At 37.2% G+C, this 18728-nt stretch overlaps 1 protein-coding gene across 4 annotated transcripts in view; it reads left to right on the top strand.

Annotated features, from left to right (window-relative positions):
- Window positions 1-18728, top strand: part of RPS6KA6 (ribosomal protein S6 kinase A6) — a 188733-nt gene that overhangs the window by 106114 nt on the left and 63891 nt on the right. For all 4 annotated transcript variants that reach the window (XM_036905358.2, XM_036905355.2, XM_036905359.2 and 1 more), the window contains 2 exons: window positions 14210-14316; window positions 14610-14647. In XM_036905358.2, coding sequence (XP_036761253.1) covers window positions 14210-14316; window positions 14610-14647 — 145 coding nt within the window. The remainder of the gene's footprint in view (window positions 1-14209; window positions 14317-14609; window positions 14648-18728) is intronic.

The raw sequence follows: 18728 nt of genomic DNA, 5'->3' as shown, positions 1-18728 counted from the left end.
CTATGCAACCATAATTGTAAACCCCACTGATAGCCAGGCCAGGTGATCTGGAGGTGTCTCCTGGGCAATAGTGGCAAAAATTTGGACTCCAGACAAGTGTATAAACTCCTTTCTTGGAGATACTAGTGATGTGTACCAATGCTAAGGAGAACACAGAAATGACATCCTCTATCCTATGCTCCTGAGAGCACCTCTATAGCTTCTATAAGAGTGATAAATCTGAAAGCTTCCCATCAGGCTGAAGCTCCAGAACAAGCAGATAGGCTTTTTTTCCCCACAGAAAGACTTAATGTGTTTCAGTCTGCTGTCTGTGTAGTGCCCTGGGGTGGTACCCTGCCAAGAATTGTTTCTCCTATTGTCAAAGTCCCATGGGACCCAAGAACACAAGATCTACTGGCCACCAGAGTTGAGTAATCAAGGAAAATCCCCTGTGTGGACTGTCCATTCTGCTGGCTTTAGAAAGCAGTGAGAGAGTGCAGGCTGGTGTATGCTCACTGCCTTTAGAGGGACCACTGGAAGGTGTAATGCTAGGTTATATATTCTAACCCTCAGAGTGCTACAACAGAGTGTATGTCAGGGTGCATCTCCCTGCTTTAGTGGGATCAAGGGAGAGTGCAGTGCTGGGTGAGTGAGTGCCTACTGGTCCTCATGGGGCCACAGAGCCAAGGTGCACCTGCTGGCCCTTGCAGGGCCACAAAGAGCATAGGGTTAGGATGTATCCACCAGCACTATCCAGGTAGAGGGAGAGCACAAAAATAGCACCTGTTAGTGCCTCCATCTTTGGAGAGATTCCCAATAGACCCCTCCCCTTTCAACAGATGGTTTAACAAATGAATCTCCTTCATAAAACATCTAGACACTTTTCAAACTGCTGCTTTTATGCTGGTTCTGAGGGTGAGTGCGTCTGCACAAGCTCTTTATGAAAAGTGTCTCAGTTCTTTGCAGTCACTAGGATGTGAGCCTCACTAGTTCTCAAAACCAAATGTTTTGGGGGCTGATTTCTCCATTGCAGGTCCTAATGGTTGAGGTACCTAATGTGGGGCACAAACACTCTCCTCAGGGAGAAGCTCTGGATTTATGAGATTCTCCAGATTGTTGTTTGCTGCTCCAAGGTTTTTGACAAAACCATGTCTCTGCCTCCCACACCTGTCCTAATGTGGCCCTTTTACCATTTGTTTTGAAAGAGCTGCTCAGCCAATTTCAGGTCTTTTTCAGAGGGAATTTTTCCATATGTAGCTATAGATTTGGTTTGTTCTTAGAAGGAGCAGGTTCAGGATCTTCCTTTACCACCATTTTAGACTATCCCCATTTTTCTGCCTTTTTAAAATTAATTACTGTTCACAATTTCATTTTTATATCTGCAGTTGGATTTTCGTCTGTAAGAATTTGTTGTGTTATTTTAGTAGTTGCAGTATAAATCTTTAATTCAGGAGTCTGGAATCTATATGGTCTTGGCCAAATATGGTCAGTTGCTTATTTCTCTAAGTAAAATTTTATTGGAACACAGTCACAAACATTTGTTTAAGTACTGTCTGTGTCTGCTTTCATACTTCACTGGCAATGTAATTGCATAGTCTTTTTATATTGGATGGTAGGCATTATTAATTTAATTTTCTTATACCATAGATACTTTTGTTTTCTCATAAGTTGTGTTTAACTTTGTTCTTGGATGCAGTTTATCTTTTGAGTCTTGCTTTTAAGCTTTGTTATGTGGATCAGAGCAGAATTCAGTCTAGGATTAATTTTTCCAATACTGGAGCATAACCCTTCTTAGTACTCTAATCAATGTGCTGTGAATTATGAGGTTTTTCACTCTTTCTGTTGGGAACAGAACCTATCCTGGTCCTTTCTGAGCTCTGTGGAGTCTTTCTTTTAATCCTTTAGGGTTATTTTTTCCTGGGATCAGGTAGTTTCCTTAGATTCATGATTGCAAATATTTTATTAGGTGGCAGACATTCTGAAATTTGCCTTTTATGTGATGGATATTTTTTGTATTCCTACAAATATTGTTAATCTGTGTTCTGGAATGTGGAACTAGTTTGATTCTTTTGGGTTGTTAAACTGGACCAGAGAAGCAAAACCCTTCTGGTTTACTCTATCCAATGTCCTTTGAATTGTGATCTTTTCTGCTCTGGCTGGAGGTAACAGAAAATATTCCTGGCCCTATGTGTGTTCCGTAGAATAGTCCCTCTAATCCTTTCATTGGTTCTTATCCTAGCTCAGAATAGTTTCCTCTTTCGCATGTGTTAAGCATTTCTCAGCTGAATACTTGCAGGAAATTTTCTGTGTTAACTCTACAGTTTTATGTGCAATTCTCCCTTGTACTCTATTTTGTGAATTCTATTTTTTTTTTTTTGTCTTTCTGGACTCTCAGCTCCATCTCATCAACTCAGGGAGTCTTCCAGGCTTTGCCTGACTTAGCTTTCCCTGCACTTCTGCTTAGGAACTATTTCCAGATAGTAAGCTAGGCCAGTTGTAGGGCTTACCTCATTTGTTCTCATCTTTCAGTATTCACTGTCCTTTGTTGCCTGATGTCCAATGTCTTCAAAAGTATCATTTCAGATATTTAGTCCTGTGCTTTAGTTGTTTCAGGAAGGAGATTAAATCCTGTCCTCGTCTAGTTCATTTTGTCTTAAAGTGGTAGTCTGGTAGTAGCATTTTATTTGGGTTATAGTGGTTCAACATATCACTTCCAGAATTAAAACGTTAAGTGTGGGAGAGCTACTGTTGGTTCCCAAAGCTCTGGAACTTGCTATGAAAAAGAACAATGTGTTTATGGGATGTTAGCCAGTGCTTAAGTGGCTAAGGTCTCTGCCTTATATCTGTCTACCTCCAGTGCAAAACATGCCATTTACATAGATTGTGATCTCAGTAGTTTATGATAGAACAGAATTCAGTATGTGGTGGGGTCTGTCTAGGACCGCCTGCCAAGGAGGGCCCTTAAAGGACCTTGTTAAAAGCTGGTCCCAAGACATACAGGGACAACAGTATAACAAGCCTCCAGTATTCACAATTCCTTGTGTTAGATTGTAGAAGTGTCAAGAATGTGTTTGAGAAATTCTTTTTTGTAGTCATTTCTAATTTTCTTTTAAACTCTTCAGACCTCCATTCTCAATGTGGGACTAGCTAAACCCATACTAGCACAGAGATGCAGTCACTAAGTTTTGATTCCTAAGTCTGGAATATTAGGTAAGAGCAAGCATTTTAAATACATTGCCCAAAAGATGATAAATTAGTATATTCATTGAACAGGCTTTTAAAAAATTACTTAATGGTTACTCCTATAAACACCATATAATAAGTTGTTTATTGGTTATACTTCACCTTTGTATACAAAAAAACTGTTATCTAAAATGAGGACTTAATGCTTTATACCTTAGAAAAAGACTTTAAAATTACTTTTTTTAATGTGTTAAGGAATTTTATAATGTACGTCATTTATACTTTACAGGGAATGGCACCTCCCCAAATTGTTCTCTCCCAAAATGCTTGCAAGTGCGCGCGCACGCACACACACACACACACACACACACACACACACACACACACACACACACACACACACAGCTTTTAAGCCATGCCCTACTTTGCAAATATTAAGAAAATGTAGTTAGATGAATGGCTGATAATTGTAAAGCTGATAGTTCTTCCAGAATTAATTTATAGGTTTAACAAAATACCAAACAAAATCTCAATAGGAACTTTTATTTATTTGAAATTGACAGAAATGTTTTACCAGTTTATCTAATAACAAAAGTAAACAAATGAAAAGAACTAAGACATTTTGAAAATAAAGACTACCCTTTCCTTCCTCTACCTCTTGTTTAAAACTTTTTTAAAGCTACTGCTATAAGCAAAACACAGTATCAGCGAGATCGGACACATAAGGTATAGCCTGGGAATATTCTGGTATGTATACCTTACCATATATTATTATGGTAGAAGAAGAATCACAAGTTAATGGCAAAGAGTTTGGTTGTTCAGGAAATAGTATATGAGAAATTGGCTAGATATTTCAGAAAAAAATTTTAAATTGTCATGTCTACCACAGAGATAAGTTTTACTTATGTTAAAGAGCTAAATCTGGAAAAAACAATGATCCTGAAAGAAAATACAGCTGAATTTGTACTTGACCATTGAATGCAGATCTCCTTATCATTAAAGTATTGAAAGAAAATCATAAAGAAATGATATATAAATATGACTACATAAAATTAAGAATTATTGAACATTAAAAACATCAAGTGGGGAAAACATTGCAAGTATTATGTTGGAGAACTGACGTTTTTAATATTTAAGGGGCTTACCAATTGAAAGAAATAGTAATTTAATAATGAAAAACAGGCAAAAACATAATTCACTTGAAAAATGGAAAAGCCATTAGACGTGGAAAAAATGTTTAGCCTAAGAATCAAAATTTAAACTACTGATGCCATTTTTAACATGTCAAATTAGAAAAGAATTTTTAAAGAGTAATTCTCAATGCTATCATAGATGTGGTAAGACAAATTTTCGTAAACTGCTGATGGGAGTAGAAATTTGTAACCTTTTTGGAATACAATTTTGTCTTATGTTAAGAATCTTGGACTATTTATTCTCTGGAACTCAATATTTCCTATTTTATTTCTTAGGAATCCATTTGGGGTAATAATTATATTTCAGACCTATTTAAAGTAGTGAAAAACTGAAAATAACTTAAATAAACATTTAGGTAAATTATGGTAAATTAGTATGTTGATATTGTACAGATATTTAAAACCTGATATAAATAAGTTTTAAAGATATGGGACAATGCTTATGAAACAACATTAAGTAGGAGAAGAAGAGGCTACTAAAAAGTATATATAGTATGATCTGTATATATGTTAAAACACACACACACATACATACACATATACATATGTACATGATTTGAAGAACAGACAATAAGACTAGCAGTGCTTACTTAAAAGGTTCTGGAGTTTTAGATGATTTTCATTTATGAGGGGATTATAGGATGATTAGTGAATAGGAATGCATTAATGGTAGTGAACCTAAAACGTTTAAGAAGTTGTAGCAGAGCATATGACAGAAGTAGCTTATGGGGAATGGGTAGATTTTTGGGACAAGTATTCCTGAGTTCAAATCCTGGGCCACCTTCTCACTAGCTTTGATTTTCTGGGCAAGTTACTTCATCATTTTTTTTTTGAGAGGGCATCTCTCATATTTATTGATCAAACGGTTGTTAACAACAATAAAATTCTGTATAGGGGACTCAATGCACAGTCATTAATCAACCCCAAGCCTATATCTCAACAGTCTCCAATCTTCTGAAGCATAACAAACAAGTTCTTACATGGTGAACAAGGTCTTACATAGTGAATAAGTTCTTACATGGTGAACAGTGCAAGGGCAGTCATATCACAGAAACTTTTGGTTTTGATCACGCATCATGAACTATAAACAATCAAGTCAGATATGATTATTCGTTTGATTTTTATACTAGATTTATTTGTGAATCCCACATTTCTCCCTTATTATTATTATTATTATTTTAATAAAATGCTGAAGTGGTAGGTAGATGCAAGATAAAGGTAGAAAACATAATTTAGTGCTGTAAGAGGGCAAATGTAGATGATCAGGTCTGTGCCTATAGATTAAGTATTAATCCAAGCTAGAAAAGGGCAACAAAACATCCACGGATGCAGAAGATTTCTCTCAAAACAGGGGAGATGAGGTTCTAAGCCTCCCCTCTGTTGGTCCCCAATTTCTCTCTTGATGGCCCCCCTGCGACTGTGCCTGTCTTAGGTTGTTCCTCCTTTGAGGAATCTTACCCGTCTCTGGCTAACCAGTCATCTTCCGGGGCCAGACAGGGAAATGTAAAGTTGGTAAGTGAGAGAGAAGCAATATTGTTCGAAAAGGTTAGCTTTTCACTTCTTTGCACATTTATGCCCTGTGGCTTCTATGCCCAGCATTTGTCTTGAGGTATCTTAACCACTTGGAAGAATTATGATACTCGGTAATTTTCTATATGAGGCACGAATTCTACTAAAGGGTTGTAATTAGGAAGGAAGAAGAAAAGCTATAAAAGTAGCAGACGGAAGAAAACAAGGGAAGATTGATTATTTCTTTGACATATCTTCTTGTAGAGTAACATAAGCATGTATAGGTTTTAAACTACTAATTAAATTGCGCACATACATTAACATAATAGGAATACAGCTACATAACAAAAGCAGACCTATAATTACCAGCCATATCCAGTGAAACCAAGAAAACCAGTTAGGTACCCTAGGCATTTGTGAAAACTTATCAATGACATGATGGATGTTGTCTAACTTAATTTGAATAGTTTGAGAAAAATCAGACAAATTAAAACAACCCATTCCTGGGAACTGTTCACATCCCATATGTTCTTTTAACAGTAGAGAGTCTACAGTCGCACGATTTTGGAGCACTGCGACTTGCACTTCTCCTAATTCTTGGTTGAGTTCCGACAGTATAGATCCAGTCAAATTTGTTGTTTTACTGTATGCACAGGCCAGCTTAGATGTATCCTTCTTCATTCCAATGGCAAGTCCAGGAACCGATGGGATGACTGCATCTACAACTGCAGCAGCGCCAGGATCTTTGTTTAAGTTTTCTGATGTTCATCTTCTGGAATGACTCTTTCAGAGGATGTTGATGTTGGAAGTTCTTCTTCATATCGTATCTTAATTCGATTTCTGTATAGGCTTTGATCCTCTGTATAAACACAAACAAACCCTTGGCCCACACTTTGATATGACCTTTATACCATTGTGAAGAACCTATTGGAGATCACCACACAGGAACTGCTTTTTTTTTTTTTTTAAGAAAAAGGAATATTATCAGAAAAATGTACTTCCATAGCTGATCATCGGACACCCTTTAAAAGATCAAAATTAAGGATATGTAAAGCATGCATTAATCGTTGATTTGCAGTTAGTTTTATCCTATCAGGGAGTAATCCCCCTTTTCTTTCTCTCTCTTTTTTTTTTGTTATCATTAATCTATAATTACATGAAGAATATTATGTTTACTAGGCTCTCCCCTATACCAAGTCCCCCCCAACAAACCCCATTACAGTAACTGTCCATCAGCATAGCAAAATGTTGTAGAATCACTACTTGTCTTGTCTGTGTTGCACAGCCCTCCCCTTTCTCCCACCCCCCACATTAGGCATGCTAATCATAAAACCCCCTTTCTTCTTCCCCCCCCTTATCCCTCCCTACCCACCCATCCTCCCCAGTCCCTTTCCCTTTGGTACCTGTTAGTCCATTCTTGGGTTCTGTGATTCTTGTACTGTTTTGTTCCTTCAGTTTTTCCTTTGTTCTTATACTCCACAGATGAGTGAAATCATTTGGTATTTCTCTTTCTCCGCTTGGCTTATTTCACTGAGCATAATACCCTCTAGCTCCATCCATGTTGTTGCAAATGGTAGGATTTGTTTTCTTATGGCTGAATAATGTTCCATTCTGTATATGTACCACATCTTCTTTATCCATTCATCTACTGATGGACACTTAGGTTGCTTCCAATTCTTGGCTATTGTAAATAGTGCTGCGATAAACATAGGGGTGCATCTGTCTTTTTCAAACTTGAGTGCTGCATTCTTAGGGTAAATTCCTAGGAGTGGAATTCCTGGGTCAAATGGTAAGTTTGTTTTGAGCGTTTTGATGAACCTCCATACTGCTTTCCACAATGGTTGAACTAATTTACATTCCCACCAGTAGTGTAGGAGGGTTCCCCTTTCTCCACAACCACGCCAACATTTGTTGTTGTTTGTCTTTTGGATGGTAGCCATCCTTACTGGTGTGAGGTGATATCTCATTGTGGTTTTAATTTGCATTTCTCTGATAATTAGCAATGTGGAGCATCTTTTCATGTGTCTGTTGGCCATCTGAATTTCTTTTTTGGAGAACTGTCCATTCAGTTCCACTGCCTATTTTTTAGTTGGATTATTTGTTTTTTGTTTGTTGAGGTGGGTGAGCTCTTTATATATTTTGGATGTCAAGCCTTTATCGGATCTGACATTTACGAATATATTCTCCCATACTGTAGTGTACCTTTTTGTTCTATTGATGGTGACTTTTGCTGTCCAGAACCTTTTCAGCTTAATATAGTCCCACTTGTTCATTTTTGCTTTTGATATCCTTGCCTGGGGAGATATGTTCAAGAAGAGGTCACTCATGTTTATATCTAAGAGATTTTTGCCTATGTTTTTTTCTAAGAGTTTTATGGTTTCATGACTTACATTCAGGTCTTTGATCCATTTCGAATTTACTTTTGTGTATGGGGTTAGACAGTGTTCCAGTTTCATTCTCTTACATGTAGCTGTCCAGTTTTGCCAGCACCATCTGTTGTAGAGACTGTCATTTCCCATTGTATGTCCATGGCTCCTTTATCAAATATTAATTGACCATATATGTTTGGGTTAATGTCTGGAGTCTCTAGTCTGTTCCACTGGTCTGTGGCTCTGTTCTTGTGCCAGTACCAAATTATCTTGATTACTATGGCTTTGTAGAAGAGCTTGATGTTGGGGAGTGAGTCCCCCCCCTTTATTCTTCCTTCTCAGGATTGCTTTGTCTATTCGGGGTCTTTGGTGTTTCCATATGAATTTTTGAACTATTTGTTCCAGTTCGTTGAAGAATGTTGCTGGTAATTTGATAGGGATTGCATCAAATATGTATATTGCTTTGGGCAGGATGGCCATTTTGATGATATTAATTCCTCCTAGCCAAGAGCATGGGATGAATTTCCATTTGTTAGTGTCCCCTTTAATTTCTCTTAAGAGTGACTCGTAGTTTTCAGAGTATAGGTCTTTCACTTCTTTGGTTAGGTTTATTCCTAGGTATTTTATTCTTTTGATGCAATTGTGAATGGAATTGTTTTCGTGATTTCTCTTTCTATTGGTTCATTGTTGGTGTATAGGAAAGCCACAGATTACTGTATGTTAATTTTGTATCCTGCAACTTTGCTGTATTCCGATATCAGTTCTAGTAGTTTTGGAGTGGGGACTTTAGGGTTGTTTATGTACAATATCATGTCATCTTTAAATAGTGACAGTTTAACTTCTTCTTTTCCAATCTGGATTCCTTGTATTTCTTTGTTTTGTCTAATTGCTGTGGCTAGGACCTCCAGTACTATGTTAAATAACAGTGGGGAGAGTGGGCATCCCTGTCTTGTTCCTAATCTCAGAGGAAAAGCTTTCAGCTTCTCACTGTTCAGTATGATGTTAGCTGTGGGTTTATCATATATGGACTTTATTATGTTGAGGTACTTGCCCTCTATACCCATTTTGTTGAGAGTTTTTATCATGAATGGATGTTGAATTTTATCAAATGCTTTTTCAGCATCTATGGAGATGATCATGTGGTTCTTTTCCTTCTTTTTGTTGATGTGATGCATGATGTTCATGGATTTTCGAATGTTGTACCATCCTTGCATCCCTGGGATGAATCCCACTTGGTCGTGGTGTATGATCCTTTTGATATATTTTTGAATTCTGTTTGCTAATATTTCATTGAGTATTTTTGCATCTACATTCATCAGGGATATTGGTCTGTAATTTCTTTTTTGGTGGGGTCTTTGCCTGGTTTTGGTATTAGGGTGATGTTGGCCTCATAGAATGAGTTTGGGCGTATGCCCTCCTCTTCTATTTTTTGGAAAACTTTAAGGAGAATAGGTATTATGTTTTGTCTGTATGTCTGGTAAAATTCCGAGGTAAATCCATCTGGCCCGGGGGTTTTGTTCTTGGGTAGTATTTTGACTACCATTTCTGTTTCTTTGCTCGTAATTGGTTTCTTTAAGTTTTGTGTTTCTTCCTTGGTCAGTCTTGGAAGGTTGTATTTTTCTAGGAAGTTGTCCATTTCTTCTAGGTTTTCCAGCCTGTTAGCATATAGGTTTTCATAGTATTCTTTAATAACTCTTTGTATTTCTGTGGAGTCCGTCGTGATTTTTCTGTTCTCATTTATGATTCTGTGGATGTGTTGATTCTCTTTTTCTCTTAAGAAGTTTGACTAGAGGCTTATCTATTTTTTTTCTTTTCTCAAAGAACCAGCTCTTGGTTTCATTGATTTTTTCTATTGTTTTATTCTTCTCAATTTTGTTTATTTCTTCTCTGATCTTTATTATGTCCCTCTTTCTGCTGACTTTAGGCCTCATTTGTTTTTCTTTTTTCAATTTCGATAATTGTGATGTTAGACTATTCATTTGGGATTGTTCTTCCTTCTTTAAGTGTGCCTGGATCGCTATATACTTCCTCTTTAGACTGCTTTCACTGTGTCCCACGGAAGTTGGGGCTTTGTGTTGTTATTGTCATTTGTTTCCATATATTCGTTGATCTCTATTTTAATTTGTTCGTTGATTCATTGATTATTTGGGAGCATGTTGTTAAGCCTCCATGTGTTTGTGAGCCTTTTTGTTTTCTTTGTAGAATTTATTTCTAGTTTTATACCATTGTGGTCTGAAAAGTTGGTTGGTAGAATTTCAATCTTTTGGAATTTACTGAGGCTCTTTTTGTGAGCTAGTATGTGGTCTATTCTGGAGAATATTCCATGTGCACTTGAGAAGAATGTGTATCTTGTTACTTTTGGATGTAGGGTTCTATAGATGTCTATTAGGTCCATCTGTTCTAGTGCGCTGTTCAGTGCTTCCATGTCCTTACTTAATTTCTGCCCAGTGGATCTATCCTTTGGGGTGAGTGGCATGTTGAAGTCTCCTAAAATGAATGCATTGCATTCTATTTCCTCCTTTGTTCTGTTAGTATTTGTTTCACATATGCTGGTGCTCCTGTCTTGGGTGCATATATATTTAGAATGGTTATATCCTCTTATTGGACTGAGCCCTTTATCATTATGTAATGTCCTTCTTTATCTCTGATTACTTTCTTTGTTTTGAAGTCTATTTTGTCTGATATTAGTACTGCAACCCCTGCTTTCTTCTCTCTGTTGTTTTCCTGAAATATATTTTTCCATCCCTTGACTTTTAGTCTGTGCATGTCTTTGGTTTTGAGGTGAGTTTCTTATAAGCAGCATGTAGATGGGTCTTGCTTTTTAATCCATTCTGCTACTCTGTGTCTTTTGATTGGTGCATTCAGTCCATTTACATTTAGGGTGACTATTGAAAGATATGTACTTATTGCCATTGCCAGCTTTAGATTCGTGATTACCAAAGGTTCAAGGTTAGCTTCTTTAGTATCTTACTGCCTAACTTAACTCGCTTATTGAGCTCTTATATACACTGTCTAGAGATTCTTTTTTTCTCTCCCTTCTTATTCCTCCTCCTCCATTCTTTATAGGTTTGTTGTTTTATTCTGTGCCTTTCGTGTTTCCTTTAACTGCTTTTAGTGGGTAGTTGATTTTATTTTTTGTTTTAGTTAGTATTTGGTTGGTCTGCTTTCTTTGCTGTGATATTATTTTCTCTGGTGACATGTCTTTAGTCTTAGGAGTGCTCCCGTCTAGAACAGTCCCTCTAAAATACCCTCTAGAGGTGGGTTGTGGGAGGCAAATTCCCTCAACTTTTGCTTGTCTGGGAATTGTTTAATCCCTACTTCATATTTAAATGATAATCGTGCTGGATACAGTATCCTTGGTTCAAGGCCCTTCTGTTTCATCGCATTAAATATATCATGCCATTCTCTTCTGGCTTGTAAGGTTTCTGTTAAGAAGTCTGATGATAGCCTGATGGGTTTTCCTTTATAGGTGACCTTTTTCTCTCTAGATGCCTTGAAAACTCTTTCCTTGTCCTTGATCTTTACCATTTTAATTATTATGTGTCTTGATGTTGTCCTCCTTGGGTCCTTTCTGTTGGGAGTTCTGCGTATTCCCTTGGTCTGTTCGATTATTTCCTACCCCAGCTTGGGGAAATGTTCAGCAATTGTTTCTTCAAAGACACTTTCTATCCCTTTTTCTCTCTCTTCTTCCTCTGGTACCCCTATAATACGGATATTGTTCCTTTTGAATTGGTCACACAGTTCTCTTAATATTGTTTCATTCCTGCAGATCCTTTTATCTCTCTCTGCATCAGCTTCTATGCGTTCCTGTTCTCTGGTTTCTATTCCATCAATGGCCTCTTGCATCTTATCCATTCTTCTTATAAATTCTTCCAGAGTTTTTTAACTTCTGTAATCTCCTTCCTGGCATCTGTAATCTCTCTCCAGACTTCATCCCTTACGTCTTGTATGTTTCTCTGCATCTCCGTCAGCATGTTTATGATTTTTATTTTGAATTCTTTTTCAGGAAGTCTGGTTAGGTCTGTCTTCTTCTCTGGTGTTGTCTCTGTTGTCTTTCTTGGTCTGCCTGTAACTTTGCCTTTTCATGGTGCTAGAGATAGTTTGCATAGCTGGCACGAGTGAAGGCTGGAAGAACTTCCCTTCTTGTTGTTTTGTGGCCTTCCTCTCCTGGGGGAACAGCGACCTCTAGTGGCTTGTGCTGGGCATCCCCTTCGCCAGGCGCTGGGTTCTAGAAGGTTTGGATGTGGTCTGGGTGTTGTCCTGTGTCTTCTGTTCTCTCTTTTAGGAAGAGTTTTCTTTGTTGTATTTTCAAAAATATATGTGGTTTTGGGAGGAGATTTCCCCTGCTCTACTCATGCTGCCATCTTGGCTTCCCCCACTGTCAGTTACTTCATCATTTTAAGATTCTTTCTCCATATGTAAGGTGGTGATAATACCTACCTCAGGTTTGTTTGAAAGATTGTGATAACATAATGAATGTAAAGTTACTGGCATATATTTGCTACTCAGTTATTTTCTTATTTGCTTCCATCAAGAGGCTTTCCACAGAGACAGTTTCATGAGAAGATATTATACTTGACATAAACTATAACTTAGGCAGAGTTTCTTCTTTACTTCAGACTTTGAAGGATTTTTTTTTAGGGTTTTCTTATGTATTAGGTTTCATTGAACATTTTGATTAGCCTTCCTTGTATGCTAAATAAGTAACAAATACTTTTATTCTTAATATCAAATGAAAATATTGTTCTCATAGTTTTACCATTATAATACTTACATGAACTTGCCTTAAACTTAGATAATGATAAATCTTTGTTTTTTATAGATCTTTTTAAAAGTGGGTGGTGTATCAGAATTTACCTTGAACTGTTCGTTCTCTGAGATTTTATTAGCAACCTGAATCTGCATTATGTAATGAATCTGCATAATGTAATTTGATGACCATAATTCTTAATGGGCAAGCCAGTTTTAATATTTCATTCAAATTTTGAGCTTTCCTAATAATCCAGAGATTTCTTTAATGAAAATTACCAATTTCTGGACAAGTTATTTGTTTTGCCTATTGGAAGCCCTTGATAAATCTTTAAAATTACATCTAATATTTGGCTGGTACTCAATTTTATTTATAGATTAACACTCAAGAATGATACAAAACCTATACTAATAATACCTCATGGTTGCGCACATAGCATTCCATAATTTACAAAGCTTTTTTTCCCACGTAAACTAATTCAACTCTTACAACAACCTTGTTAGGTAGATATAAGCAAATATGATTATCATTGTTTTACAGGTTTAGAAAATGAAACATACAGGGCTAAGTAACATGTCAAAAATTGCAATGCTAATTGTGATTCCAAGTCCAGTGCTATTTTCACTTCATCATAGCAGCTATAGACCCAGGGACAAAAAATTTGAGGAATACAATGCCATTAAACTCCTGTACTTCACTAACAGAAGAGGCCTGGAGCTACTCCTTAGGTCAGAGATTGGGGTTAGGACTGTATTTAATATAATAGTTACTAATTTAATAGTTACATTGGTATATTAGAAACTGGATTGTAGAGCCGCTAAAAGTGAAATCCCTGAGAAGTGATAGTAGGTGGTGAAAGAGAAAAATAGTAGAAATAGTGAAATTACCAATGCTAAACCAAGGTAGCCTATATACTTCAAAGATCCTTAGGGCATCACTATATTGTATTAGAGTATTAAAACATATAATCATATTATGACACTAAGTCATTAAGAGAAAAAGTTACATCCTGTGCAGTGCATTCACTGTAGAAGATATGCAAACTACATATATTTTAGGAAGATTTACATTGAAATGGTTAATATTGAAGAGAAGGTTAGTTTCATCTATCTACTCTTATTTTCTTATTTGCCTGTACTTGTCTATTTATTGCTTTTTATATAAGTAATTTTTTTAATTCCATAAGGAAAAAAAAGACCAAATAGTAAATTATTATTTTATTCTAGGTTCTGTTTACAGAGGAGGATGTGAAATTCTACCTTGCAGAACTGGCCCTTGCTTTGAATCATCTGCACCAATTAGGAATTGTATATAGAGACCTGAAGCCAGAAAAGTAAAGCTATCTATGTATTCCTGTTACTAGTATTTCTATAACTACATTTTTTTATATATCAAGTCTTTTATTTTCAGGATTATGTGAAAATGTACATGAATTATACAATTATATGAATCTACTTATAAAAAGTTGTCTCCATAAAATACCCATTGATTTTAAATTAATTATTTAAATATTCCCAGTACGTCAAATAGATAGTAACTTATTTTAAGTTAATGATTGTTTTTATGTAAATATATTATATAAAAATGTTTTATTCCATCTTGATGAATGTGAATTTTGATTTACAGCATTTTGCTTGATGAAATAGGACATATCAAGTTAACAGGTATGCAAATTCTTATTCTACCCTAAGCTCAATTTATATTTTTTGTTCTTTTAATATATTTGTCTAAACCTGTTTTCTTTTCTCCTCTTTGTTGCTTTAGCTTGCAGTTTATTCATTTCTTTAGTGAATTAAAGTTCATTTAAAGGGTTCGAAAGGTAGCTCTCAATATGTTCTAACTGTAATACCAAAAAATTATATTAGAGTCACTAATCTAATTAAGAAATGACATTTGGTTTTCTAGGTAAAAATATACCATCTTAGTTTCAGTCTGGACTGAAAGATTTATCATATTTAGTTATCACATTTGATATATAGTGAATTAAAACTTTTAAACTAAGTATTTCATAATCAGAAGTTCATTTTGTTCTTTACATATAAAAACATCTTTTATTTTACTTTATTTTGACTACTGATGTTTTATTATGTATAATACACTGTGCTAATCCTTACAGTACTCATATGGAAAGTATCATTATACCATTAAAAATAATTTTTTTACTTTGAAATAATTATAGACTCACAATAAGTTACAAAAGTAAGTACCAAGAGATCCTATATCCATCACCCAGCTTACCCCAATGGTGACATCTTACAAAACTGTAGTGCATTATTAACCCCAGGAAATTGATTGGTAATGTACAACTATCTGGACCATATACTTTATTTGGATTTCAGCAGATTTTTCCATGCATTCTTTCTTTTGTTTGTGTATAATTCTGACATCACATGAATAGATTTGAATACCACCATCACAATCAGTATTTAAAACTATTCATTAACCATAGAAGAACTCTCTTGTGCTGCCCATTTCTGGTCTGCATCCCTGCTGTTCTCTCATAACTGGCAACCACTTATCTCTTCTACATCTCTAATTTTATTATTTTGAGAATATGACATGAACAGAATCATACAATAGTCACACTCTTGGGCATTTATCCTAGAGAAATAAAAACTTACGGGCACATAAAAACCTATATACATTTTAGTAAAAGCTCTATTTATAATAGTCCAAGACTGGGAATGTCCCAAATGTCCTTCAAAGAGTGAATGGAAACATAGTTGGTAATACATCCATACAGTGGAATACTATTCAGCAATAAAAAGGAAAGAACTCTTGATACAGGCAACAACTTGGATAGATTCAAGGGCATTATGCTGAGTGAGCCAGTCTCAAAAGGTTACATATGTTTAAAACAGATAATAAATTATGTATTTTATCAACAATATTAGGACAAATAAAATGAAAATGTGGTCTTTTCAGAGAATTTTAGATGAGTATACTTAAAAGGTAAAGTTGCTTTAAATTCCTAAGTATAGAGAGGCTCAAGATGGCAGGGTGAGTAGGGTGGCAGAAATCTCCTCCCAAAACCATATATATTTTTGAAAATACAACAAATACAACTACGCCTAACACAGAGAACAGAAGATCCAGTGCAACAACCAGGCTATATCTATATCTACAAGAACGTAGCATCTCACAAAAAGGGTAAGATACAAAGCTGTGACCCGACGGGTCCCGAGCACTCCCCCCACCCCAGCTCACTGGCGGGAGGAAAAGAATCAGAGTCGGGAGAGACTGGAAGCACAGGGCTGCTAAATAATCAGCCCTAGTAATCTTCACTGGAGCACAGACACACATTACATTGTTTACTGGATATTAGAGAAACAGAAAAGTAAAATCCGAGATGGAGACTGCGAGCAGGTCCACACAGCTGGCTCCCCTGAGTCAAAAAAAAAAGCAGGTGCTTTTTGAAAGTCTTAAATGGACAGGGGCTTAACAGCTGGATGGAATCATACTGGCACACTCAGTCCAGCAGGCTGGGAATCCTAAGGAACTTCAGGCACCCTAACTCCATGGGTGGCAATGCAGCTATGAAGCCCCTCACGGTGATAAGCAGCCTGCCATTCGTTCCCCCCAGCTGGTGCTGCAAAAAAACCCACTGACCCACCAGAGCAGCAGAGCAGCCAAAGAGCAGCCCTGCCCACAGCAACCACCCAGATTCTCCTCCAAGTGCACAGCTAACCACAACAGCCCCAGAGGCTGCCAATGGCATGTAGCTGCCCAGCACAGACAGAGGAAGCCAGAGCAAGGCACGAAGGGGTGCCGTTCTCACAAGAGACAACACCCAGCATGCCTGCCACTCCCTGTAGGGATCTGGGCTACCCTGAGGGTTGCCCCACCGATGGCAGCTCAGGAGCTTAACTCAGAGGGTTCTCCATGTGTACAGGTAGCCTGTACAGGCAGCAGAGAAGGGCAAGGCAAGCAGCAAGCAGGAAGGGACTTTGTTCCTCAGCTGACACATGTGCCACCTGCCTACAGCCACCTCTATCACCATGAAAAGGCAGAAGAATCTGGTCCAGGAAGAATCATTCAAACCTAGAGAGAGGGCCTGGGGAAATAGATACAACCAATCTTCTTGAAAAAGAATTCAAAATAAAGGTCATAATCATGCTGATGGACCTGCAGAGAAATAAGCAAGAACTAAGGAATGAAGTCAGGAGGGAGATTACAGAAAAGAAACAATCTCTGGAAGGACTTAAGAGCAGACTGGATGAGGTGCAAGAGACTGTTAATGGAATAGAAATCAGAGAACAGGAATACAGAGAAGCTGAGGCAGAGAGAGATAAAAGTATCTCCAGGAATGAAAGAGTATTAGAGAACTTTCTGACCAATGCAAACAGAACAATATTTGCATTATAGGGGTACCAGAAGAAGAAGAGAGAGAAAAAGGGATAGAAAGTGTCATTGAAGAAATAATTGCTGAAAGCTTCCCTAAGCTGGGGGAGGAAATAGTCTCTCAGACCATGGAAGACCACAGATGTCCTAACACAGGGACTCAAGGAAGACAACACCAGGACACATAATAATTAAAATGGCAAAGATCAAGGATAAGGACAGAGTATTAAAGGCAGTCAGAGAGAGAAAAAAGATAACCTACAAAGGAAAACCCTTCAGGCTATCATCAGACTTCTCAACAGAAACCTTACAGGCCAGAAGAGAATGGCATGATATATTTAATGCAATGTAACAGAAGGGCCTTGAACCAAACATACTGTATCCAGCACAATTATCATTTAAATATGAAGGAGGGATTAAACAATTCCTAGACAAGCAAAAGTTGAGGGAATTTGCCTCCCACAAACCACTTCTACAGGATATTTTAAAGAGACTACTCTAGATGGAAGCACTCTTAAGGCTAAATAGATCTCACCAGAGAAAATAAAATCACAGCAAAGAAAATAGACCAACCAAATACTAACTAAAGGCAAAAAATAAAATCAACTATTCACAAAAGCAGTCAAAGGAAACAAAGAGTACAGAAATAAACACCTAACATATAAAGAATGGAGGAGGAAGAATAAGAAGGGAGAGAAATAAAGAATCATCAGACTGTGTTAATAATAGCTTAATAAGAGAGTTAAGTTAGACAGATAGTAAAGAAGCTACCCTTGAGCCTTTGGTAACCACGAATCTAAAGCCTGCAACGGCAATAAGTACATATCTTTCAATAATCACCCTAAATGTAAATGGACTGAATGCACGAATGAAAAGACACAGAGAAATAGAATGGATAAAAAATCAAGACCTGAGAGCAGAGCAAAGATGGACACGTGAGTAGAGCAGCAGAAATCTCCCAAAACCTATATATTTTTGAAAATACAACAAATACAACTATGCCTAAAAGAGAGACCAGAAGACACAGGACAACAGCCAGACTACATCTACACCTGCGAGAACCCAGCACCTCGTGAAGGGGGTAAGATACAAGCCACGGCCTGGGGGGATCCAAGAGCCCCTCACCTCAGCTCTCAGCTGGAGGAGAGGAGTCAGAGCGGGGAGGGAGAGAGAGCCCAGGACTGCTAAATAACCAGCCCTAGCCATCCGCACCGAGAGCACAGATATACAGTGCATGGTGTGCTGGATACTAGGGAAACAAGACAATAAGACCTGTGAGTGGGTCCCCACAGCCGGCACACCTGGGACAAAAGAAAAGTGAGTGCCCTTTGAAAACCTTAAAGGGACAGGGGCCTCAGAGCTGGAGGGAAGCACACCGGCTCAATCAGTCCAGAAACTGGGAAT

Source organism: Manis pentadactyla, chromosome X (genome assembly GCF_030020395.1).
Source record: "Manis pentadactyla isolate mManPen7 chromosome X, mManPen7.hap1, whole genome shotgun sequence".
NCBI classification, from domain to species: Eukaryota; Metazoa; Chordata; class Mammalia; order Pholidota; family Manidae; genus Manis; species Manis pentadactyla.
Note: the sequence above shows the minus strand (reverse complement) of the source record. Positions and strands in the feature narration are given on the sequence as shown.